This window comes from Parasteatoda tepidariorum, chromosome 11, assembly GCF_982258835.1.
Source record: "Parasteatoda tepidariorum strain Cologne lab strain chromosome 11, Ptep-v5.0, whole genome shotgun sequence".
NCBI lineage: Eukaryota > Metazoa > Arthropoda > Arachnida > Araneae > Theridiidae > Parasteatoda > Parasteatoda tepidariorum.
The window spans coordinates 9,269,583-9,297,064 of NC_141765.1; the positions used below are offsets into that span (position 1 = coordinate 9,269,583).

Here is a 27,482-nt window from a genome sequence, read left to right on the forward strand (position 1 = left end):
TTGCGTTGGCGACTTTTTCTGGCGGTTTTCTGAACAGTCGCCAAATATATAAGCCTTTATTCTGACCCAATTTAAGACCCAATTTTTTCAAAATTTTGTCTACCCCCCCTAATTTAAGTGTCTAGATTCCAAATTTGTAAAAAAAAAATACATGTTTATTCCGAGAAAGTTAGTTTTTGTGTCTGATTTCGTGACTTAATTAATAATTAGCACTAATTAATTAGCATATTTGAGGTCACCCCCCAGAACCATTAAGATGGACACTTAGTTCGTGAAAATCCGATCCTTAGAACGAAAGTTATTCAGGGTGATATCTTTTTTTTTTGCGGACTGTACATCAATGTAAAAAGATACTATGAGAATTCAAAATCATCAATTTATGATTGAAAAAAACATGTAGAAGGAGAATTCTTTAACAATTCACATATTTCAAAGTTGTAATACATGTATATTAATTATATTTTGCCCCTCCCCCCAAATATGTTTACATAACGTTCTTTAAAAGCCAATATGCATTATATTTATTTCTTTTTGTTTAGTTAAATTTTTAATCTCAGATCTATCATTTAATCTCTATCATTGAAATTTATAAAGTTTACTAAAAATTACTGAATCATAAATACCTTTGTAGTTAAAATTTCATTCTCCGACAAACTTTAAGAGCACCTGTAGCATTTCCAAACCAGTTGTTTTGTTTTCTGTATGGTTCGAACTTAAAGCTCTCAGTTTTCTACCTCATTTTCATTTGAAGAGTCCAGCAGTCAATCTCAAAATACCTTCCTGATAGATAAGCTTCTAAATCCCGCAGGCGAAGGTAAAATTATAAGAGAAAAAAGATACATTGAAAACATTAAATTTAAAACTATTAAGAATTGAATATTACTTTAAAACTTAAAGCATTTAATTTGAAAATGTCTAAAATTTAATGGGTAGATATCCGTAACAATACCTGCACCAAAAAATCTCATTATCACCAAGCGAAGTGTCAAAAAATATTTCATTTATAAACACTCAAGTAATAATTTCATTCTTTTTTTGTAAAAAAAAGGGTGAAATTATAATATAAAACCCTTGAGCTCTTTTTATTGGAAGTGAATATTCAAGAATATCCCAAGTAGCACAATGGACAATTACAGCATATCATAAATTTTTTTATTTTCATACCTAACTTATTGGAAATTCTCCCCTGAAACCGAAAATCTGATTGTTTTTTTCGGCAAATTTTAATTTATTTAGTTATTAAACATTTAAATTGAGCCAAAAGGCCTCCGTAAGTGATGCAATCAAAAACGACTCCTGATTGGTTATGACGTCAAATGTGCCGAAGGGAAACGTGCAATCTTCATCCGCTAAGGCTATTTCAATGCTCTTTTAGTTTTGATATCACGTATACCGTATGAACATCCTTTGTAAATTATCAGTAAAAATTTTGTGAATTAAATTTACGGTTCTGAGAGTGTGTGCAAAATGAAAGAAAGATTTTAAAACTTCAAACGTTGTTATTTATCATTAAAATATCTGAAGAAATGATTATGTAGCTCTTTACAGCGAATCAACATTTCTTTTCGGCTGAAATCAGTAGTGTTAAAGTTCATAGAAAATACTATTTCATTCCACTTACTTTTAAATTAAAATAATGCTTCATTACAACCTAATTGCTTAATTAAAATAAGTCGCAGATTGGATAGAAATTTTATACATTTTGATATAGGATGGATGATTTTATAATTCGTAATTGCATTAAAACAAATCAGTATTTTCATAAATCTAGTCCATTGAAAAATATCAGTCCATCATCGTTACAATCTATGTGCTAATGATCAAAAATTCAAATAATGTAATTTAATGTTGCTTCTTTAATTTATTTATTTATTACTAGAGTTGAAGGATTTTCCTTTTAGGGAAATACTTACTAATGCAATTTATGTCATCTTTTTTTGTTTGTTTCACTATGTATTAAATATTTAAATACACATTAACGCTTATATTTATTATTCCTAGCTTAAATCGGAATTCCGTTACAGTTCGAAATTATTTTTATTTTTAAATTTATAAATTTTAATTCCTTTTTCTGCAATATAGAGTATTAATAAAGTATGGTTATTGTTAATTTCTCTCCTTATTTTTGCAAGCTATTTGTCAGTACTTGCAATGAAGAATTCTAAAATAGTAAAGTTAATACATTATACATTTTTAATTTAAAAAAATTTAATAAAGTAGTTTTAAAAAAAATCTCGGGTTATGCATACGGTATAGCCAAAAACGTATCAACACTTTCAAGAATCTAGTCCATTGAAATATATCTGACCATCATCATCACCATAATCTAGTTATACTTAAAATTTCACTTAATTTCTCCTTAATCCATATCTAATTAACTTATTTATCCACAAAATTTCAGCGAATATCATTAAGCTGGAAGTTTTTGTTTCACTAAAGCTAGAGAACAAAAATAAAAAATTAACTTATACAAAATGGAAAGAAATTCTAATGCACATTCTTTATTATTTATTAAATAATTAAAAAATAAACAGTAATGTTGATATTTTTTCTCAATATTTTTATTCTTTGAGTAAATAGGAACTTTGGTATGGCGAAAAATTATTTTTATATGCATTTATAAAATTTTATTCATATTTCTGCAATAAAGAACTAAATAAATGCATATGCTTGATTTCAAATACTCTTATAACATAGATTAAGGCAATTAAAGTAAAGTTAATAAAATCTGCAGAAATATATATATATATATATATATATATATATATATATATATATATATATATGAATTTAAAGTTTAGCTGGGATCACAAGTTTTTTAAGAGGCTACTGCTATGAATACAATTACATGCTTTGAATTCACGCTAGAATAAATAGATAAAAATTATCAATAACTTAAGCTGTCCTACATTTTAAAATCTAAAACTATTTATTCTACATAAGAAATTGATCCAACATTTCTTTCACTTAAGATGAAAATAAATCTTCCAAATGAACTTGAAGTATACATTAAAATTAAGATTATAGTTTAAAAATGAAAAAACGAAGTTATTTTGTATTTATAACGCATCATTTATAAGCAATACCATGCACTTTTTTATAGAACTAAAAAATCTTAAATATTCCGAGCTACAAAATTTTGTCAAGTATTAACAATGTTTCAGTGGGTACCACTGAGATTTAACATTATAAAAATACGTTATATCAAATCCACATTTTTATTAAGCGATATTAAGGCGCAATTTTTTATACGGATAGCTTTAGACCATCTAAAATTGTTGGATTTAATTAGAAAATTTAAACGAAAGCAAGAACGTATTGGTTTTCACAGCACGGCTATTATAAGTGAACGGCAGATGGACACGTGTGACGTCAGTTCGTGAATAATCACGTGACTCCCCGTTTCAGGCGAAAACGAAAGTAAGCGTTTTTTGATTGAAAATAACTAAATAAATAACCTTCTTAGAAAAGTAATAAAATGTTTTCTGGGAGTTTTAAGGGATTCTGAATGCATTAAAATTAAAAAAAAATTTGACTGTAATTGTCCATTCACAAAAACGATATCGTAAAAACTTAGCTTTGAACATTGTACAATATTGTAACGAAACATTGTACTATATAAAAATGGACCCCTTTTATAACGTATATTCAATATTGCAAAACAATATTGTTCGATATTGTAAAAACGTTGGGGAACGTCGAGCGACATCTCTCTGCATTTACAAACGTTGTACTATGCCGCCCGACATCGTCAACACGATATTCAAAAGACGAATGCAGCGGAATGCCGCCTATCGCCAATATTACGTTATTTGAGAAAATAAAAATTAGTTTTTGAAAATATTCATGCCTGCTTGTAACCTGGAAAAAGCTGATAGCAAAACCGTTCTAGCTTGTTTAAAATTAAATTATTCGTTATTACCAAAACTTATAGAAGTTTAAAATCTGCAGCTTAGTTATTAATATTTAATAAGTTTGGGTAGGCAGGTATATTCTATTATTATTCTAGAAAATAAGCTAGAAAGTAAATAGTTTTGCTAAGATATTTTTTCTCTTTTTCAGGGTACAAGCAGCCATTTATACTGTGAAATAATTTTAATATTTTAAGTGATTTGTGCAATAATTTTTACAGCATCTATATTTTGCTATGTAGATTAAAATTACAATATGTTTAATTTAAAACTATAAACTTTTTTGCTGTGACGTTTTAGTATTATATAATCTGTATTTTACTAAAATAATATGTATGGAAAACAAAATTCCTTATCTTCACAGCATCATGTTCGATTTTAAGAAATCTGATTAAAAAGATAAAAAAAAAGCAATATTTACACTGAAGTTGTCATAATAAAATAACAGGAGTCACTTCCTCAGATTTCTGATTTAAAAAAGGGTAAGCATGGTAGAATAAGCAGCAATTTAATTTACTTAAAGCCTTTGTCCATTAAAGTGTAGCCAAAATATCTATTAGGGCATGAACGGTTGTCAAATGTGTAAATGAAATATAATTTTTATTAAACAGTAAAGAATAATATACTAATTTCTATAATTTATTGTATTCTTTAATACAACCAATTGTTTCTAAAACAAAACTGTGTCAGTAGAGGCAAACTTAGTCTTTCTGCCTTCCTGGTCGTTGACGGTGGCAAGAGCTTTCTAGTCTGCCAGTTTCTTTAAATAGTCTGAAGGTAGCAGCTGAAAAAAAATAAGACATGAACTGTGGTTAATTTTAATATTTTTAAATTAAAAGACAAATAGTTTTATTGAAAATATTACATGAACTAAAGTAGACATAAGTATAACGCAAGTACTACTAGCAGCGTTTATGCTAATCCCTAGGTTGATAATTCTTTTGTATACAATCAGAGCAGTTTTTATGTTTTCAGGAGCACTGGGCCTGTTTTTATATGGGGGCCCTTTATGAGTAAGTTTATAACATATGGAAAATATTATAATTTATAATAAAATAGATGGAAAAAATTTTTTCTTTGAATAATTTTTAAAAATTTTTGGTCACCTTTCGATGAGGTGATCCGGGTTCCAATCCCAGTATCGGCTGGGATTGGAACCCGGCTAGTCAATACAAATTCCACATCTAACATGTGCTTACCACAGTGCTGATTCAGATAGAGTAAAGTATTTTGTAAAGGTATCGCTAAGTGGTAATAAATTTGGCTTGGACACAGATCCCTGTTCTTTAACTATTAAAACAAAGTTTCAATTAGCAAACCGTAATTTTAATTAAAAAGTGAGACTTTTTTTCTCTTGATTTTTAATACGACAAAATAAATGTAACAGACTGTGTTTATAAATGTAGTCATTCATCAATAAATAAATAAATATTTAATCTATATATATTTATATTAAAATATTCATTTTTAATCTTATATCAAAATAGATAAGTTAAGCTAAAAAATTTTTTAAAAAAATCTATGTACTTATTGGAATTTTTTTTCCACAAAATTTCTTAATAGAAAATCTAATAATGTCAAAGATACTATAAACATATTATGAGAAAAAAAATTCCAGTTACCAGTTAATAACTCTACTGCCTCAAATAGACTTTGAAAGGGAAGAATGACACTATATCAGGAAAAAAACATCTGAATTCATCAGCCCCCTTTTTTTCCCTTCTATTTTTGACATATTAGGGTAATTTCCTTCTAATATAACCTCAATCTTTAGAAATATACATTTCCACTAATAAAATATAATGTAGATTTTAATTCCAAGCTTTTTCAATCAAAAGGTAGAATTTTAATTAACATTATTTGCATTTTTTTTGAAAAAATTCATATTTATTAATTACTTTCTACAGCTATGCAAGTCTATATTGAGACAGCATTAAATGTGTACTTTAATCTGTACACATTTAATGCTATCCAATCAATCTCAAGAATCAAAAAGATTTTTATAAATGTAATTTCAAATGTGTTGGAATTTAACACACACCAAGAAAGAAAGTAATTTCAATAACTAAAATTAATTAATGCAGCAATTTATTTAAAATAAATTTTAAAACTAAGAAAAGAAAACAATAAAGTATCAATAATTTAAAACACCGTTTAACTTTCAAAATCAATGCGGAGAAAAACCTATACCATCAAAACACTTATCACAGTCATATTTGACTTCAGAATCACATAAGTTAAAATATGTTGCAAAGTTGGGACATATTCAGCTATGGATTGCTTTTCATTATGTACGGGGTATCTGCGACATTTAAGATTTTCAAATCCCTGACTTTCCATCAATAATTCCAAGAAGTTGTCATGACTTACCGAAGTTACTATTTTCTCTGACAAAAACACTAACAATAAATTTAAAAAGGCAATATAATAACATTAATTGAAATGATAGGTATCTTTCAATCCTTGAGGCAGAATTTTTTCGAGCTATCTGCGACAAAACTCTCTAGCACTAATATCTTTCTTCAAGATACCTTTCATAATAATAAACATGTATGCTGCTAATTTAAAATAACAAAAGCACTGTGTTTAAAAAAAAAACTATATATAACTTTTTTTAAATTGAACATGTAATTTTTATTATAACATTACATGTAACATTTTCGCATTTTGTTGGGAGGCCGGGGGACACAGAAATTATTTCCTTTACCTTTTGTAACTAATCATCATAATAAAAAAAATTGCAAATCATTAAATACGCAGTAGTACTTGGCAAAAAAAAAAAAGATTGACGACAAATTCACACGAATCGGTCGCCTCAAATGAGTGTTTCATTTCTAGATTAGGCTGTTGTATAAAAATATCGCATAAAAAAAAATATTTAAAAACTATGGAGAAATCAGCAGCAATAACTGATAAAATTCAACACAATTATTGACTTAGAAAGTAAATACCCAAATACAAGATTCCAATTTTTCAGGTTGTTTATCGGGATATTTAAAATCAACATCAATAACTGACGAAAATACAACAGAAAAAATACATCAATTTACACTACTATCGGCGTATATTGAGCATGTCAAAAAGTTATTATTTTAAGGCATGATTAAAATATAACTGGTAAATTTCTGTCAAAAAATAAATAAAGGTAATTTTCGTCATATTTCAAGTCTTTTAAACATTTTTTTAGTCCGAGAGGAGCAGACAAATTGTTATAGTGCACAGAACCAATAAAAGTAAACAAGATCTTTGGGAATATCGGAATTGAATAATGTGATATAATTTAATAGTTAACAAACTTGGACTATAAAAAAAAGAGGAAATTGGCGTAATTCTAGCAAATATATATACACATATCAAAACCCCGTCTGAAATTATTTATTACTTGATTAATGAGCTATTCGGTTCGGTAAATAAGATGTAGACATATAAAATTTTCATGATTCAATTCTTTTTTTTTGTAATTTAAACAGTATATATATATATATATTAACTAAATACATTAAACATAATAATAATTAAACATATATATAAATATATATATATAGCTGCAAACTTGTATGGTTGAGAAAAAAACTTCTTACTAGCAGCAATATTAGAGATCTTATTAAATCTTCAGTAGACATATTAAATCAATCTAGTAGACATACTAAATCTTCAATTTTAAATTTCGAAAAAAAAAAAAAACATTTCAATCTACCATGACAAATTAATAATTAAAAAATATGCAAATATGATCTATTTGTTAGCTCGCTTAGCTCTTAAATTTTTAATTAGTTTAAGTATTAAAAAATATTTTTCATTGAACGTACAAGTTGCAGGTGTGAAAAATATAAACATAAGCATGTCAGAAGGCTTAACACCTCCAAACATACTATAAAATTTCGCCACTGTTTGTGAATATGAGAATTATGAGAATTGAATAATGTGTTATAATTAAATAGTTAAGCAGCCTGGACATGAAAAAGGAGGAAATCAATGTAATTCTTGCAATATATAATTATATATATTAAAAACAGAACATACCTGCCAAGATCAGAGAATTCGCTCACTTCAACAAGGTGCATTAATTCTCCTTCATCTTCAGCTGGTTTGAGTTTTCGGGCTCGCTAAATCGAAATTATTTTAATTCCACTTACATTATGCGCTAAGATATAAATCTTATGAGACGAAATTAGATTTAAATATAAGAAGACAAAATATAAATAGACGGCAGGTGTAGCCGAAAATGATAAACAGCATCTTAACGGGTTACGGTTCCGAGTGGTGAATATCATAGATTTCAGTATTTAGTGAAAACGATCGATGTCGTGACAAAAACACGATTACAATATTGATATCAAATATTGTCCGGTTGTTGTTCGGATATCTCTAAATTTATATTTTAAATTTATTTTTTGGAATTATATCAATTTGACGTCATTTTTTGTCTTTTAAATGATTAATTTTGATTTAAGAACACAATAAAGTTTTAAATGAAAATTTTACAAACAGATTTTTAATGTGAAATCGACGGGAATCGTACAATATCGTACACACAATTTCGGTTTTCGCCAATGTTGACAATGTCGGTCGATGTAGACCAAAGCTGTTACAATATCCCTGTGCTACTTGGGATATACAGATACAAAAATATATCAAATTTAATACTTTTTAATTTTTTTAAAAGATATAGTACAATGACACTTAACTATCAAAATATTTTTGTACATAGCATAAGCTCATAGAGCCAATAGGAAATGTTCACACTTTTATTAAAAACTTCCTAAAGAAAAATTTTAGCACCTTTTCAGCACTGCTCTTTATTTAACGTAAACACACTTTGATTAGACCATATTGTTGCTTATTTTTTAACCATTTGCTATCATTCATAAATTAATATAACTGATCATGTATCAAAATCATGCAAATCTGTCTATATTCAAGAAATGAAAATAACTTATTATTTACAATATAATAAACAGGAAATTTAAATAATTTTACAACAGTGTTCGTCTTATGAATAAAATTTCGAACATTCTAAAATGTAATGGTTTTTACTGAAAAGTAGCCAATTAATTAATAATTATTTTAACATTGCAAACTTGTTTACTAAAAATTTAATTTTACCTTTATCAATGTTGCAGTGAAATTCAGAACCAAGTAAACATAGTTTTTAAGAATCTATTCTAAACTAACTATAATACTTACTATTTATAATCAGACAATACATATTAACAGAATAGTTAACTATTACTTGCGAACATTATCAAAAATGAGCACAAATGTAATATTTACTGATAGATTTATTAAATCTTTAAATTAATTCTTGAATGTTTTGATGAAGTGCTCAAAATTATAAGTACCTACACTGAATGTTTCTATGGGAAAAACACTATCTATGATACTACTTTAAAGTTTTATGTTTCTGTCATTGAAATGTATGAAGTTTACTAAAAAATTACTAAATTATAAATACCTTTGAAGTTAAAAATTTCATTCAAACTGATTACCACAATCAATGGCGGCGATGTATGTTACGTGAAGACATTATTATGTGTATGTTACGACGACGTTATTCGTGAAGACACTATGGAAAAACATTACCTACGATACTACTTTAAAGTTTTATTTATATATCATTGAAATTTATGAAGTTTACTAAAAAATTACTAAATTATAAATACCTTTGAAGTTAAAACTTTCATTCAAACTGATTACCACAATCAATGGCGACGACAGGTGTCACGGGTGTGGCGGCGACCAGTGCTTATTTCTGCTAATATTATCTTCTGTTTGCTGATATAAGATTAGATTGGCTAAAAGTGATATTTTAAGTAATATTTAATTTATTATTTTCTTTCATAAATAAATGTTTATTTCTTAATATTATGGGATGCCCTTTCGCAAAAATATAGTGTTGTACTGAAAGTAATGAAATAGATGATAATTTTGAAAGTTCGAATGTTAGATCGAATACTATTTAATTTTATGTAATATTAGTTCTAATATTAGAGGATAGGATTCATGAGTGTTGCGTTTTCTGGCACGGCAGTATTATATTGCATTTTTCTAATATTAGATCATATCTTTTTGCTACCTGGGTTAAGTCATTCACAAAATTTTAGTCATATTTTTGATGAATTTTTGTTCTTATTAGGCAACTATTTTCCTAGTTTTTGGCTACTATTTTCATGCTTTAGGCTACTAAAAGACTATTTTGTTAATTTTTTCCTGTGGCAACCCTGTAGTAGTCGTGAACTTGAAATTGGATCGGCTGTGCAATGACTGTTATAAAATAAACTAATAAATTTGGCCGGGATGGCCTGCTTGATAGGGCGTTGGACCCGTGTTCGTGAGAATGGGAGTTTGAATCCAGCCAGCAGAAGAATACCCATGTATAAAATGGTGATCGGTGCATGTTAAATCTGTTGGGGTCACAAAGTCCTCCAAGTTCTCAATCACCTTTTTTACCTTTCAAACATCAATTTTTTAATTTTTATGTGTGATTTGAAAACTATGCATTGCGATTCGTATTCATGTGACCTAGTGATTCGCATTTGAATGATTCAAAAATTCAATATCGCAAGTTGTATTTTCATTTTTTAAATTGCAATATTGCGATTCTTGTTAGAGCTTCTTCCTGAATTAGTTAGGGGAGGGGGGGTACATTTCAACATGGGGCACCTTACAACAACTAGAATTTCTGCCTTCTAATATTGCTTATTGATTGGCCAATATGACAGGTAATAAGCTTTAATTAAGTTTTAAGCAATTTTCTTTTTACCAGTGTTGTGTTACTTTGTGGAACATGTTTTAACATTCCAAAAGTAAAAAGACAGTTTTGATTTTAAAACTTTATCTACCAGTAATCTTTTAATAAGGTAAGTGATATTTATTCTTTAACTAGTGTATTTAATTCTGCTTCAAACTGTATTATTTATTAGAAATAAGTCTTTTTCTAAAGTGGTTGATAATACTTTAACCAAAATGTCTGTACCAGGGGCAGATTTCAACAAATCTTAGGGGGCACGTTTCAACAGTGTTATAAGGTGCCCCGGGCTTATTATTTTTTTGTTAAGTAATCTTGCAGAAGTCATTAGTCTGCAAAAAGCCCATTAATTACGGTTGTTACATTTAAAATATTCAACTTTTTCTGCAAAGCATTAGTCTAAACTTTTTGAAAAACAAGTGTGTTCAAAGAAACAGGTTTGTATAAAATTTTTCAAAAATATTAATTTTTTTTTAAAGCTTAAAATCAAGATTCAGTTAGTTGCATTGTTATTTGTTGTTGAAAGTAGAATTTATTAACAAGGAATTAATTAAACGAGTCAATAAAAAAATTATTTTAAAATTTTATGAAAATATTCAAGAAAATTTGATTTAGAATGAAAATAATTTAATTTTAGGAAAATTGAAAAGCTTACAATATAACATTATATTTAATAAAATGCGCAATCCTGTTATTTTACCATTCTTACAGTTTATAAAGATGGTGCGAACATATAAAAAAAAGCGCACTAAACCAGAAGTTAGTGAAGAAAGCATTAAAAAAGCAATGGAAGCTGTCAGAAACGGTGCATCTTTAAGAGCAACAGCAGAATTATCTGGAATGGACTTTTCAGCTTTATTTTATGGATAAAAAAAAGAAAGTCAAATAATTGTTTGGTTCATGAAATCAAACAATGTACAACTAACACAAAATGCTACCGTTCTAAATACACAAGCCAACAAGTTTTGGATGTCCAGCAAGAAACCTTGCTTTGTGAATACATAATTACATGTTCAATTCTCAATTATGGTCTAACTCACAGACAAGTTCGACAACTTGCCTGTGATTACGCGAAGCGTCTCAACTCTGAAATTCCAAGTAGCTGGGACAGAAATGAAGCATCTGGAATTGACTGGGTTAAAGATTTTATACAGTGTCACCCATAGCTTACTTTAAGAAAACCGGAAAACAACAGCTTTGTAAAAGCTACAGCTTCTAATAAAGAAAATGTTGAAGACTTTTTCAACTATTATGAGAGAGCTCTTATTTCTGGTCATTTTACAGTTGATCAAATATATAATTTGGTGAAACTGGAGTTTTAACAGTTGTTCCAGCTCCAAATGTCCACGCTAGGAGCTCGTCAGGTGGGGCAGGTAGTTTTTGGAGAGCGAGGAGGCATGATTTCCATGTGCATGATAATCAGTGCTTTGGGAAATACTGTTCCTCTTGTATTTGTTTTTCCGAGGGCAAGGTAGCATGACTCTATGTTATTTGGAGCACCACCAGGGAGTTTAGGTTTAGTCAACAGTCCCAAAAGTGGATACATAACTGGACTTCTTTTTGTCAAGGTTTTCAAGCTTCTTGAAAAGCATACCCGATGTTCTACAGAAAATAAAATACTTTTGGTGATGGACAGTCATGAAAGTCACTGTACACTGGATGCTATGCTGTTTGCTAAGGATAATGGTATTGTGCTAGTTACCCTTCCTTCGCATTGTTCTCATTGTCTCCAGCCTTTAGATGTTGGAATCATAGGGCCATTCAAATCTAAATTGAGAGTAGCAGAAAATGATTGGATAGTATTGAATCCAGGTGAGACCATTAGCATACATAACTTGGCTGCAATAACAAATACTTTAACATTTACAAACAAAAACATCATTGCAGGTTTCCAAAAAACTGGAATCTGTCCCTTTTCACGTTCCATTTTTTCTGATGAAGACTTTGAACCTTCTTCTGTAACAGTTTTACAAGCTTCTATTAATTCCAGCGAAATTCTTCGTGTGGATCAAATTGTTAAAGAAATGTGTAAATTAGTCTCCCAAGTACTAGTAAAGGAAATCATAATTTTTGTACACAAACAAGGTCAACTGAAAGAAAACCTAAAGAGCCTAGCTTAATAACACCTGTAGATGTGAGACCTTACCCTAAATTTATTACCATGGCTGAAAAAAGAGCTAGGAAAAAAGGAAAGAAAAGCCACATTCAAGATGAAACTATTTGAAGATTGGAAAAGACGAGGAATCCAATCTCAAATGAAATTAAGCTCAAGTTAAAACCATCAAAAAAATTGTTATTTGTTGAATCTTCTGAAAGTGAGTGCAGAGGACATTTCTTTACACACTGAATCAGAATGTGAAGATTTTTTGACGCCTTCCACTACAGATATTGAAGAACAGATGGATTTTGAGATAACTGATAATACAATAATAGAGGTTAATGACTTTGTTCTTGTTGAGTTTTGTGGAAAGAAAAAAAAAGTTCTATTTGTAGGAAAAATTGGAGATAGAAGAAGACAGCTATAAAGTAAACTTTATGAGAAAGAAGGAAGATTCTTGGAAATTTTATTTTCCAGAAAAAGAGGATATTAGTAGTATAGAAAGGAATGACATTAAAATGAAACTGCCTCAACCAAGTTTAAATGGCGGAACAGTTCGAGTTGTATTTTTCATGACATTCTCCGTTAACTTTGATTTAATTAAAGACAAAATAATGTAGAAAAAACCTAAATCACTTCAATCTGTTCATTCAATATTTTATTATTATTTTATAAATAAGTGATTATGATTATAAAGTTAATTTTCCAAAATATATGTATGATCTTGTTAAGTTATCTTCGATTGTTGAAATGTGCCCCACCACCCGTTGTAAACTGCCCCCCCAGGAGGGGTAGATTTCAACAAAATACATGGTTCACTAAATATGTAAAATTAGGTATTTTGTCTTTGGCTTAGACTTTTGGAAAAAATTGAGAGGTTTCCTCAAATATCAATTTAGTAAATAAAAATAAGAACTTAGATTTTGAAAGCAATGAAACTTCCCAAATAATTATTTAGCAAAAAATGTTGAAAGGTGCCCCCCTCTCCCTTACTCTAAAAGTGTGCTGTATTTTGCATTAGAAAGTAATTTAATTGTAAATGTTAATTCAAAAAATTACGTTTAATATGAAAGATATATTATATATAATTTGATATCTATTTTTTGTACATAAAATTTTCAGGGTTTTTCACTTTGTGCCACAATTACCCCTGCTTGATCCAACTATCAGATCTTCACCTTCTAGGATTCAATAATAGTTTGAGAGGATGATGCCAAATGTGCTATTTAATTATTGCAGATGATATTTTAAGTTATAAAATCAGACACAAAAACTTACTTTCTTTACGTAAACATAAATATTTTTTAGCGGATTCAAATTTCTAACCCTCAAAATTTCGTGAGTGGTCGCAATCTAGGAAAAATGATCCGCATAGTTTTGTCAAGAGAGCTGCCCAAAGTTTGGACCCCATAATGTCAACTGTATTTTTTACATATTTCGCCATATCTCAAAATCTTTTATTCAATGAATTTAAAAACTTTTCGCACAATTTTAAATTTTGTTTATCCAAATGTAATTCCGCTCAAAATATAATTTTTATTAAATATTTAATATTCTTTATTCTTTTATTTTAAATGTTCAAAAAAATTTTGAATTGTAAGGTATGGAATTTTTTGCATGATTTTAACGAGTATAATTTTACATTGCAAAATACAAAATTGGAGCAAAATCGGTTGAGTAGTTCTTTAGTAATTGAAATTTAAAGAATCCTTATTTTTAAGATATGATTTCTCAGTTACTATTCTACCGATTTCATTAAAATGATGCGAAAACGATTGTTTACCTTACAATTCAAACTTTTTTTTTACCATTTTTGATAAAAATAATAAATATTTACTAAAATTTTGCATTTAATTATCTTTAGATAAATGAATTTTATAATTGTGTGCAAAATTTTTTGAATTCACTTAAAACTGTTCTCATGATACAGCCAAATGTATGATGAGCACCAATGACCAATATTTATCATTATGTGCATGAAGGAATTAAATCACAACTCCAAGATACCTCAGATCCCTTCTTAGTGCAGCTACCGGAAGATTGGTGTCAACTATGTGTAGAAGGCATGTTTGGGATGCTTGAGGAGGATGTGTAGCTGCTCTCAATCCTTCTCCTAATCCTATCCTTTGTCATGCTCTCAACTGCTTCACAAGAACAATAGCTCTCATTTCCAATTAAATTGGTAGACCACATAATTAAAAGCATAGCACATCAATGTATGGCTGCTAGAAGTGATTATACTCCTTACTGAAGGTACTTTTTCTAGCCCTAAACTGACTTAATTCATTTCATACGTATGCTTCTTTCCATAACAATAACACCATAACTGTCTGGTAAATGCTTTTTATGTTCTAAGTTATTACGTGCACTACAATATGTGCAAGTTTCATTAAATTCTGTTCGTAATTTTTTGAGTTAGGGTCATTTTGTGATTTTTCCTTTATTTCTGATAAGCAGTGTAGATTGTTATTGATATTGAATTGCTGAATTTGTGTTAAAGAATTCATCTTTTTATGCTCATGTATTATTTAATTTTTTTCAGTTATGCGGCTAACTAAGTTGTCACTATATACCACTCACCTAGTTTCATGTGATTCTTCTTATTTTTCTTGCAATATTCTTGCAAATGAAGTGGAAAAAGATATTGGATCTCCTAAAGACTTAGAACTTTTCAACTCTGGTAATTTATTGATGTTACCTCAAAGTTTTGGGTAAGATATTTCTTATGATGAACTATGACTTGTCTATTTTGCTTAGCAGGCTATTAAGTTATGCTTTTTAAATTATGCATGCTTAATATTAAGGATGTAAAAGGGCTGCATTTTTATTTAAAAAAATAAATAAAGCTTGTAATTTTGATGACTTTGATTTAATCTTGCTTTTACATGAAAGCATTAAAATTTAAGGAATAGCTGTAGCTATACATACTTTTTATCGTGTTTATCAAGTTGTGTGTATAATATTTTTATTTGATTTATATTGCTATTTTTTATTATCAGGCATCATGTTTGTGGAGGAAAGGAGTATTTTCAATTTAAAAGCTTTTCAGTCTTCGCCATGTTTTAAAATTACACTCATGTCTTTAATTTCTGTCTGCTTTCATCATTCACTTCTTTTAATCTGATTACAAATCCTTGAAATTTTTATTTTTGGCAACAGACATTCCCGAGCTTTTCTATTCTAGGCTATTGAGCTCATTTTTCAACTAACAGTGATGTCAAACTAGCAGTTTTTGAAACTTTTGTGTAGGAGATAACAATGAATAATTTATTGTTAGTTGACGGGAAAAAACAATCAAAAATCAATCTCATTATTTAATGAATCTCACCTTATCTAAAGCAGTGAATTGGTTTGAGCTGTTTCAATATCTCATTAAAAACAATCATAACACAAAAACACATAAGCCATAAACACAAAAGTAATATATATTGAATATATATATATATGTCATGCCTTCTGTAATAAATAGAAATTTATTATAGTTTTTTTTTCAATACTTTTAAAGATAGATTATTTTTCTGTAGATGGCACCACTACGGTAAAGTTTAAATTCAATCATAATAATTTGTTTTTTTAGAAATTTTGAATTAGTCGTTTAAAATGGGATTTTTGGGGTGAAATCTGGGTAACTAAATTTATTAATATTTATTGAGGATGGTAGTATAATTTCTATGGGGTATCGGTGGATTTATGACGGTTTTTCTCAGGGATATTTTTTTTTGGTTCTGACGTCCGCCGGATGCGGGATGACTCTGGACGTGGTAAACAGGTCAGTCTAGATTCTTTCGCCTTGTTGAAGGGAGGATAAAAGAGAAGCGATGAATGTGGCTAAGCGCAGTAGTAATCAGCAGTAGCAGTAAACCATTAACCAGAGCAGTATCCTGAGAATACGGAGTTTGTCCGCTGAAAGAGTGGTTCGTGACAGTACCTCGGAGATGGTGGATCGTAACCTTAGGGAAAGGTAAACTGAAGTCTCTAGCGGGAAGGACCACCAGGATTAACCGAAAGCCGATATCCTCGAGGCGATGGACCAAGTCCGAAGGAATCTATGTGGGACATCCGGTGTTCCCCTTCTACACGCCTAAGCCGATTGAAGTTAGAATAGCTGGAGAAATTTTGAGATCTTAGCCGAGGAGTTTGTCCATGAGTTCATCTACCATTCCGGTGGGCGGTTCCAGAGAGCAAACAGTAAATTCTTTTGGGTACTTATAAAACTTTAAATTTTATTTCGTTAACATTTTAGAGGAATCATTTACCGTAAATTCTGAACTGTTATGTTGTGTTTTTTTTTTTTTTGTGTAGGAGAGCAATCAGTATTTAAGTGTGATTTATAGATATCATAAACCAAGTCTGTGTTTTTAGTAATGTTAAATGCAGTTTTTATTTTCTAAATGTCTTTTTTTGAACTGTTGTAATTGAAGGTTATGCTTGAGTGTTATAAGGTTGCATTTTTGTTTTAATTAATGTATAAATATTTATTTCCATGTTAGCATTTGGAAATGTGTGAAATTATGTTTTTTGAAGATTTAGAGGTGCAATAAAAATGAGTTTTAAATGTTAAAAGTTTTCTGTAATTCATTAGATATTTGTCTACTAAATAAGCTGGGTAACTGTTACTAAATTTAAATTTTGAGATCACAGCCAAAGGGGTAACGGTACACTTCTTCCTGTAGTGATTTCTCTCTGTGTTTCTGTGCAGTACTTTTGAGCCGAGTCTTTCATTTTATCATAATATTGCAGTCTATAATATTTGCAGTTGTAATTCAATATCCATTTTTATTATAATTTTTCTAGACTTTTATTGAGAAAAAAAGTTAAAAAGCTATTTACAAATTATGTACAAGGAGCAGAGCTCCTGGACACAAATTTACTAGGCCATTTCCAAAAGATAAGTGTGCACTTTTTTCCAAGTAGCTTACAGTTATTCTTTCATGTCATGTGATCTATAATATCCAGACTTCTTTGTTATAATTGACGCCTTAAGATCAGGGCCGGATTAACCTATAGGCACACTAGGCACGTGCCTAGGGCCTACGAAATTCAGGGGCCTACGAAAAACTTGGGAGAAAAAAATTTGTTGACAAAAATAATTTAGCTTTAAAAACAGCAAGTGTATTTTGCTCAAAATTATGAAGATACAAGTAAAAAATATGATATTTTTCGGTAATAAATTATTTTGCAGAATCTTATGATCTAATATATTACTTTTTTTCTATTTTTGGATTCAACGAAATCTTGTATTATGCTGTCGAATTCCAAACTATGCAAAATGTCGTATTCAATAGACATAAGTGCGAGCGATGCCAAACAATCTTGATTCATTGTTGAACGTAAATAATTTTTTATCAATTTTAATCTGGAGGAAGATCTTTCTCCTTCTGCATTTGATCCAAGAATCAACAAATATATTCTTAATGCAATGTGAACGTTAGGAAAAGTATTCACAAGTTTATCTTTAATTTGAGCCTTCAACATTTCTTGTGCAGATTTATGCTCATACAAATTTGAAAATAGTAAAAATTCATCTGCAAAGTTTTCCTCTAAATCGGATGAGTAAATTTTCACCAAATTTTGCGCTTTTAGTTTAATCTCAGATTCTGACAAATATCGGCAGTATGTTGATATTGCAGATAAAGTTCGATAAGCGAATTTGTAAATTAAAATCCATAGTAATAAAAATGTAAAAAAGAATATGCAAGAAAATGTTAGCATATATTTTGAAAAGAAAGGAGGAGTGGGGGAAGGAGGGGAGGGCCCAAAAACGGCTATGCCTAGGGCCTACGAAAGGTACAATCCGGCTCTGCTTAAGATCATACGATTGGATGAGGATGAATTAATATCTCAAAATATTTATTGATTTTAATGGGAATTCAGCTACATTAAGATATTTTATTGCACAGTATGGACTCATTTTATAAATAAAGATTACATTGCTATTCAATGAAAGTTAATATATATGCGAAGAGTTTAGTTAATTATGTGAAAGAGATTATTTGAAGTTCTCATCTGTTAGAAAGGCTAGTCTACAATTAAAATATACTTCTTTTTAGGTTCAGTTTTAAAATCCATTTAATTCTATTAAGCTATTATTTTAGAAGTTACAATATCCCCCCTCTCAAAGGTGTTGACCCGGAGGTGATCAGGCTCCACATCTCATTGGGGAAAGATCAAAATCCTTACTTACCATCATCTATTCAAACTATTTAAAATTTATATTAATCTGGATGATTCAAATCACATGATCTGAATTACAAAAGCAATCTAAAAATAAAAACAATATTCAAATGTTATGTTAACAAAACATATGAAACTACCTCAATTGCAATGGTTTCATACTAACTTTCAAAATATTTAAAAAATAAAAACATTTATAAGAACACTCAATATTCTACTTCTTAAGATGCTATAATAACATCTGATATAGTTGCAACTAAACAATAGGCATTAAAAAATTGCTACCTAGGTTTAAGTCCTTGTGACATAAGTCACTTGATTGAGTATCCATTAGCATACTTATAAAAACTTCATTACAAAACTCTTAAATCTTCATCTTACAAAACTTTAAAATACTCATATATTTTCTCTTTTCTGTTATTCTTTAAAATAGTAATATCTAAAATATTTTCTTTAACTAACTCCTTAAAAATACTTCATGTGAAGAAAAAAAAAACTAAATCTCCTCTTTATTTCTTTAAATCTCAAATATACTTCTTAATCTCAGTAATTACTACTCTTTCTAGTACATATTTTACAACTACTTTTCTTATTTTCACAAAATATTCATTTTTAATACTCATTTCTGCAAACATATTCATTTTTAGGTACTCATTTCCACAAACAATATTCATTTTTTAGTACTTATTTCCACAAACAATATTCATTTTTTAGTACAGTACAGAACCCGTTATCCGGAAATCAGAAAACCAAAAAACCGGAACGAAATTCGATAAATTTTCCTGCCATTTTTTTAAAAAAAATGTTTTTTTCCTCATAAGATTTCAGGATTTTTCTTTCTTTTTTGAAAGATGTTTACCTTACCATCATTTTGGAAATAATCATTAGTGTATTACTTCATCGTTTTTTCTTCTTTTTAAGATTATTTCCAAATATTTTTTTTTTTAGTTGAGTTTGACAATAAAAAAAAACGGCTTTTTGTAGCGATTCAGAAAACCGGAAAAATCAGTTATCCGGAATAGCGATGGTCCCGATCGTTCCGGATAATCGGTTCCCTACTGTACTTATTTCCACAAACAATATTAATTTTTTAGGTCTAAAAATTAAAAACTCACTTTCTTAAACATTTTTGGCATCATTGCCATTTCTCATTCTTTGTGACTATATGTCATTATAACCTTAATGAAGTATAGACACCTTTATAAAATACAAACATCAAAATATGACGTAAAAAAAATACAATTCAAAAAACATAAATTCCACTTCACCTCATATCATTTCACCTTGGACACATCTGTGTCTTTAATTTGGAATTTAGGATTCCAATATTTTTAAAGGGAATTTGCTTGATAAGGGACTCTGTTCCTCAACAGGAGGAAAACAGCCCTGAATCACAGCTATCAGTGTTATGGAAGATCCTGGAAACTTTAATTGTGTCATCATCAATTATATGCATTTGTGGTTTAATATTTCCACAAAAACAAAAGATGAAGAAAAAAAATAAAACTTCGCCCTCATAACATGTTATCTCAGATATGGGTAAACACTACTCTGTTTTTCACAAATTAATGGTCAGATCTTCTAGAAAAGGGCGAAATATTTCTTATCATCAATATTTATGACAGTCCAGTATTTTTTTTAGCAAGTTACAAAATTCATCAATTTTTCTTGAATAATTCTTCTCTCTAATATTATTTATGACAGTTCAGGATCATTTTTAATAAATTACAAAATTCAATTTTGCCTTATAATAAAAGTACAAAAATATCACAACAGAAATTGGCTAAAATTTACATAAAATGTACTCTTAATTTTCACCTTCTGGTGTTAAATAAAATTCTTCAGCTGGATAAAAGTTTCCTCAATATTGTGCAAGGACCTGAATAAGAAGTTAATTTTCTAGTGTTAGGGTATTTATATTCTTCCTTTACTACCAAATCTCCTTCTTTAAGATCAGCATTTTTAAATTTCAAATCATATCTAAGTTTATTTTTCAAATGATGTTCCTTGGTTTTTTCGAAAGCTATTTCTCTGGCTTTTTCTACTGGGGGGTATAAAGGTTGATCAATAGGGGAATCAAAAGGCAAGGAGCTAAACATTAAATAAGCAGGTGGAAAAGTTGTAACAGCATGAGGAGTATTATTATATTCTGACGCAACCTGTTCAAGAATTTTAGTCCAAGGAATTTTTTTAGAAAAGTTATTTACTTTACATTTTAATCTAGTAACTATTAATTGTCCTACCCTTTCTGATTTTTCATTATATTGTGGATGGTGACTAGTTGTCAACAACTGTTTAACATTATGGTTTCTCAAAAATTTCTTAAATTGACTAGAAGTAAAGGCTGGGCTCCTATCAGTTAATAAAGCCTTTGGAGCATAGGATGTAAATAAAGGCTTCAACAAATTTGAGTACACTTCTGATGTAATATTTTTGCTACAAAAAGCCCAGATATATCTGGTACAAAGATCAATTACGATGTTTAAATATTTTTTAGAAGAGTTATAATAGTTAAAACCACCTACAGAATCCAGTGATATTAACTCAAAAGGTTCTTTGCAGGGTGGCATTGACTGTAACAAACCGTATTTTTTCAAGTATGAGATCTTATTCAACTGACAAGTTTCACAGTGCTTAACATAATTACTAATGACCAATAATAGTATGGAGAAATAATGCTTAACATTTTCTTTACACCTGGGTGACCATATTCTTCATGTACTTTTGAAATTAATTCTTCTCTTAAGGAGAAAGGGACTTCAACTTTAATTAAACCCTTTTTACTTACAGTTAAAACATCATTAATTTTCTTAAAGTTATTATTATTTACATTATCAAACCTTCAATAAATTTTTCTTTTTGAATTAAATGTGTTGAATAGCAATTATGGTGAGAAATTTTATTTCTAGAGAGCATATCTGCCTCTTAATTAATACTTCCTTTTTTATATTTTATCTCATATTCATACATTGATAACTTTAAAGACCATCTAAATGATCTACCTGTCAGATGTTTCACATTTCTCAACCAAACTAGAGCTGTGTGGTCTGTATGTATGGGGAAAGGTGTTCCATGAAGATAATGTTGATATTTATCAAGAGCGTCTACTATTGCTAAGCATTCTAATTCAGTAATTGAATAATTTTTCTGATAAGTTCTTAATTGCCTCAAATGGAAAGATATTGGATGTTGTGTTCCATCTGGGTGCTCTTGTTTATGGACTGCACCTACCGTATTTTTCGGCGGAAGCGCCGCGGCGCTATCGAAAAAAAAGTTGTTTTTTTCCTACATGCGGCGCTTCTGACTAAATATTTTTTAGTAGCAAAAAATTTTTTCAAGGAAAGTTATTTAAGATGAAATAATTTTCTGAGAGAAAGACTATTAAAAAAAATTAATGACGAAGTCGACGAAATATTCGCCCGTATCGCGATCTGCTGCAGAACATCGGCAATTGTAATTTGAGCGAACAGAAAAGTAAGTAATAGGACCCTAAATCCGACACTCACGGGACTGACGAAATGCCGAACTTTGGATCTCTTTCGGAAATTCCAATATGGCCCCCTAATATTACTATAATTTAATTCCATTGTTAATTTCAGAAAAACCGATAAATTTAGTCAAGTTTCGATCGTAGATTATGATGGGGTGAATTTAAAACTGGCCCATCTTAAGAAATTTTACAAATCAAAATAATAATCTATATAATATAATCAAGAAGAAATATTTTGAATCCTATGAAGAAGAAATAATCGTTTCTTCTTTGGAGCGAGATCTTAGTTCTCGTTTTTTCTTTTAGATAACATTTTGTTTTAACAAAAAACGCTTACCTCGCAAGAAAAAAAAAAGCTAACAAGGAACTACAAAAAAAGAAAAAAAATGTAACAATTAATGCTAAGAAACTAACAATGAATAACAACAAAAAACAAGCGAAAAACTAATAACGTTAAAAATAAAAGAAACAAGCAAACAACTATTAACAAGAAAAAAAACAAGCTAACTATTTACAAAAAAAAAAAACAAATTAGCAGTTAATAACTAATAAAAAGCGGCAAAATAAAAAATTTATAAATCGAATAAAAAACCGCAAAAGGGATAGAATTCATTTTTTTGTCTACATGGTAGTTTCAATGTCAACTGGGTGTGGCCAATTTATGGTCAAACAGAGGAGGGAAATTTGGGGGCAAATCAGTAAAGCACAAGCCCAGCTGTCAGGATTGATTGATCAGTTTTTTCCAACTTGCATTTCTTTATTTTGTTCATTGGAAATGCAGATGTTTTTACTTCTCAATTTATTTTAAACTGCTTAAGAAACAGATGTTTCCTTTGACACAGATTTTTTTTTTCAAGCTTTTTTATTTTTAGAAGATAAAATAAAGTAAGTTACTTCAACAGAATAAAATTCCAAATAAAAAGAATGTAGCTGATTTTTTTTTAATCTTATCAATATAAATTTCTTAAAAAAAAATAAAAAAAATTTAGATCAGATTAAGTGCTGAATTTTGGAATGCTGGATTAGGGGTCCCATACCCTTTTCTTCTCCCCAATCCCTTTAAAATATAACTGATTGATTTCTCCTGAACAGCTCCAGTAGAAATGACACGTGGAGGAGGTGGGGTACACTTCTCTTTTAAACATTTTCTTCTTTCTTTTTAAGTTGAGTCACATTGGGTTATTTCCATTGAAGGAGAGGGCATCATTCTACCCACTAAAATTCCACCCCCTAAGATTGTGAAAGTGAAACTTATTTTCTCTTCTCTCATTCCTTCAGAATTTTTTTGGGTCTTGTTTAGTTATTTATTATTCTTGTTATTGTTAGTTATTTCGTTATTATTAGCTGTTTCGTTATTATGTATTAGTTTTTCCTCAAATTGTTAACGGTAATAAATTTTAAAATCTTTTTATTTTAAAATCTTTTTTATAATAAATTTTTATTTTACTTTTCTTATTACATTGTTTTACTGATTTCTGTAATCAGTTCTGCGTAGCTACTGCACATATAAATAATTTTTTTGTTGTTCTTCTGTTTTTCGGCGCGGTGCCAACTGGTAAGAACAACTTTATTTTATATTGTTTTGTTGTTTTCTTTTTTTTTTTTGCTGAAAAAGAAATTTTTTATTATAATTTAGAAATTAAAACTTTACTTTATGAAATGCATACAAAAATTTAATTTTTTATTATACAGATATTCTAAATGGTAATTTAAAGGTCTCTTCTAAAAGGATGCTGATATGCCCGGTTTAGCGCCATTGCGGCGCTTACTATAACTTTTTTTTAAAAAATTTAAATTTTATCGATGTGCGGCGCTTGCAACGAAAAATACGGTATAGCCGCACCTGAAGCATCTACATACGAATGACATTTTCTCTGTGGGTTGAAAAGACATAAAACTGATTTGGAAAATAAAGCGTTTTTTAACTCTTCAAATGATTTTTGACAGTCTTCAGACCATACAAACTTAGCATCTTTTTTAAGTAATTTATTTAACGGCAATTTTAACTTAGCATAATTTTGAATAAAACTATGATAAACATTAATCAAACCTAAAAATCTCTGTAATGACTTGACATTATGAGGGGGAAGAAGTTTTTTAATTGTCTCTATATTTGCATCATTAGGAGAATATGTACGTTCGGAAATTTCATAACCGAAAAACTTAATACTTGTTTCACCAAAATCACACTTAGAACCTTTTAATTTGATATTTTCTAACCTACAAATTTCGAAAATTTTTCCTAAATGAATTAAATGTTCTTCAAGAGAGTAACTATGAATTATAATATCATCAAAGAAATTTTTAGCAAATTTAATGTTATGTTTTTGTAGTATTTGGCGAATAGCACACTGAAAAATACTTGGGCTGTTCTTCCAGCCAAAAGAGAGTCTTAACCACTCAAATAAGCCAAAATTAGTGGTCATTGCAAATTTTGAAGTGTCACAAGGTCTAATTTTTAAATGCCAAAAACCTGAACATAAATCAACTTGAGAATAATATTTTGCATTCGTTAAGTCATCAAGAGCATCATCAATTCAAGGAATTAGTTCAGCATCTGGTTTTATTATTAAATTTAAACGTCTAAAATCTATATAGAATCTATTTCTTTTTCCTTCATCTTTTCTAGTTACCATTGTTACAGGAGCTGAATATGGACTATGTGAAGGTTTAATAATATCATTTTCTAATAACTTTTTAATTTGTGTCTCAATCTCTAAATTATCTTGAGGAGAGCAACAATATGGGCATAAAGATATTGGCAATTCAGAAGTAAGAATAACCTTCTGAGGCTCTAATTTTATATCTACTATTTCCTGTGGTGAGTTATAATCCACAGATTCAAGTTATTTAGAATGTTTGCTCGTTGGTGATGAGCAAAGACTATCCTTAACTACACTGAGACACAAACATTTCGAATGAGTTACAATATTTTTAGAGCATTTTAGCTCATTTTCACCTTGAACAACAATTCTTTTATCAAAATCTATTTTAATATTAAATAAGTACATGTCAGGTAGTGATAGCAAACAATAATCTAAATTCGTATTAATACCGTACATTTTAATTTTATATGTCAATGTACCAATACAAACATCTATTTCAATTAAGTCAAAATCATGAATTGTGCCTTGTGTTTGTTGTAATGGAACTTTATATTTTGCTTCAATTTTTCTGTATTTAATATTTTTGAAGAATTTTGATGGAACAATTGATATCGTTCCTCTAGTATCACAAAGTTCCGGAATTTCAATTTTTGAGCTATCACTTCCAGACATAATCATATCACAAAAATATAAGGAATTTAATTGTCATTGTTTATTAATACCATGCTCAACCTTTTTGTCACATTTGTTTTGAGAAAAATTATCATTAACATTTTCACTCTTTTTGTCATATTTGTTTTGGGAAGATTTATCAGAAACAGTTCCATGGGGAATTTTTTCAGTTGGTCATTTCATTTCATTACTAGTATATTTAGAATGATTACTATACTGATTGAAACCAGTTCTTTCTTGGTAATTATAATTTCGTCCCGTATAATGCTGTTGATCAGTCTGATATCGGAACTATCCCGGACCATTCTGATAATTGTAAAATTAATTTTTATTTGTGGTGCATTATATGCAACACATCTCTGCAAAGTAGGAGAAAATTGTTTTTGTTTAGTACCTGTCTGTTTATTAATACCGATTCTTAAATATTCAAATTCATCTAGTTCAAAGAACTATTCATAGAATTCCATGTCTTAAGAAAATGTTGCTTTACTTCATTTGGTACTCTAGTTTTAATTTGGTTAGCAATAATTAATTCTTCAAATGATTCTATTTTAAGCTCAGCTAATCAATCATTAAAGTAAGCAGATATTTAATTGCAAAAATCGCGCCAAGAATCTTGAGATTTTTTATGAGTTGGAATTTTAATTGCTCTGGATTAAGTATATACCTTTTTAATAATAAAGTTTTAACGTGTGAGTAATCATGAGCCAATTCACCCCGTTCCCATGTCAGTTGGTTAACAATATCATAGGGTAACAGATTCAATAAATGAATAACATATTCCGTCCCGGGAATATTAGCTAATTTGGCCTTAGTTTCAAAATTTTTTAAATACAAAAATATCTCGTCTTTATAGGGATCAAGCGGTCGTGACAATTTCATTAAGGAAAGGTTTACATTAGATGAATTTACACTTGAAAATTTTTCCTTATCATTGCTTTGAAAACTTAATTTATAGAGTTCAAGTTCTTGATTTTTAGTTTTCAAGATTTGAAGTTCTTGCATTTTTTTCTTTTCTTCTAACATACGATTTACTATTTATTTCAGTAACCTTTCATTGTAATTCTTATCTGTTATTTTTTCCTGATTTCGGAAACTGGTTCGGTATCACTTATTAGTATTCCTAACTCATCTGCCAAAACAATTAAATCAGCTTTTACTAATTTACCTAAATAGGATATATATTTGTCATTATTTTCTAGACTTTAAACCTTTTCTCTTGAAAGTTGTAATTCTGATTTTTCCCGTTTTTCTTCTAAAATTCTACAAACTTTTTCTTGAGTTATAGATTCGTCATAATTTTTTTGCATTAAAATCTTATTTCTTATCTCCGTAACTGCGTTATTTTCATTAACATCTAAATCTAATTCTTTTGCCAAATTTACCAGTTCTGATTTAACTAGTTTCCCGAGATATGACATTTTTCATAACACTAATTATCAATAACTTAAAAATAAGGTAATTATTTTTGCAATAAGAGAAATGAAAATCAAAATCAATTGAAAAGAAAAATCAAAGTATTGCATTTTTAAAATACCAACACACTCTATAATAAAACATAATTTCTATTTATGACTATCTTAACTATTATAATAAAACTATTATTTTTTATTCACTTAGTTCAACAAAGTTATTTTCAAAACTTACCAATCTTCATCTGTTGAAGGTTTAAAACGTGAGTGCACAATAAAATAAAAAAAACACCTAACAATAAACATCCATTTATTTTCATCCTCGAATCTTCAATATTTTTCTCCTGCGAGAAAGTTGGTCCTTTTCCTAG

The 27,482-nt window shown here is 29.0% G+C and overlaps 1 protein-coding gene across 2 annotated transcripts in view; it reads left to right on the forward strand.

Moving 5' to 3' along the window:
* The window catches only part of LOC107437476 (trafficking protein particle complex subunit 13), a 108,182-nt gene that overhangs the window by 17,095 nt on the left and 63,605 nt on the right, over window positions 1-27,482 (forward strand). For both annotated transcript variants that reach the window (XM_087155297.1, XM_087155298.1), the window contains exon 2: window positions 15,300-15,468. In XM_087155297.1, the coding sequence (XP_087011423.1) occupies window positions 15,300-15,468 (169 nt within the window). The remainder of the gene's footprint in view (window positions 1-15,299; window positions 15,469-27,482) is intronic.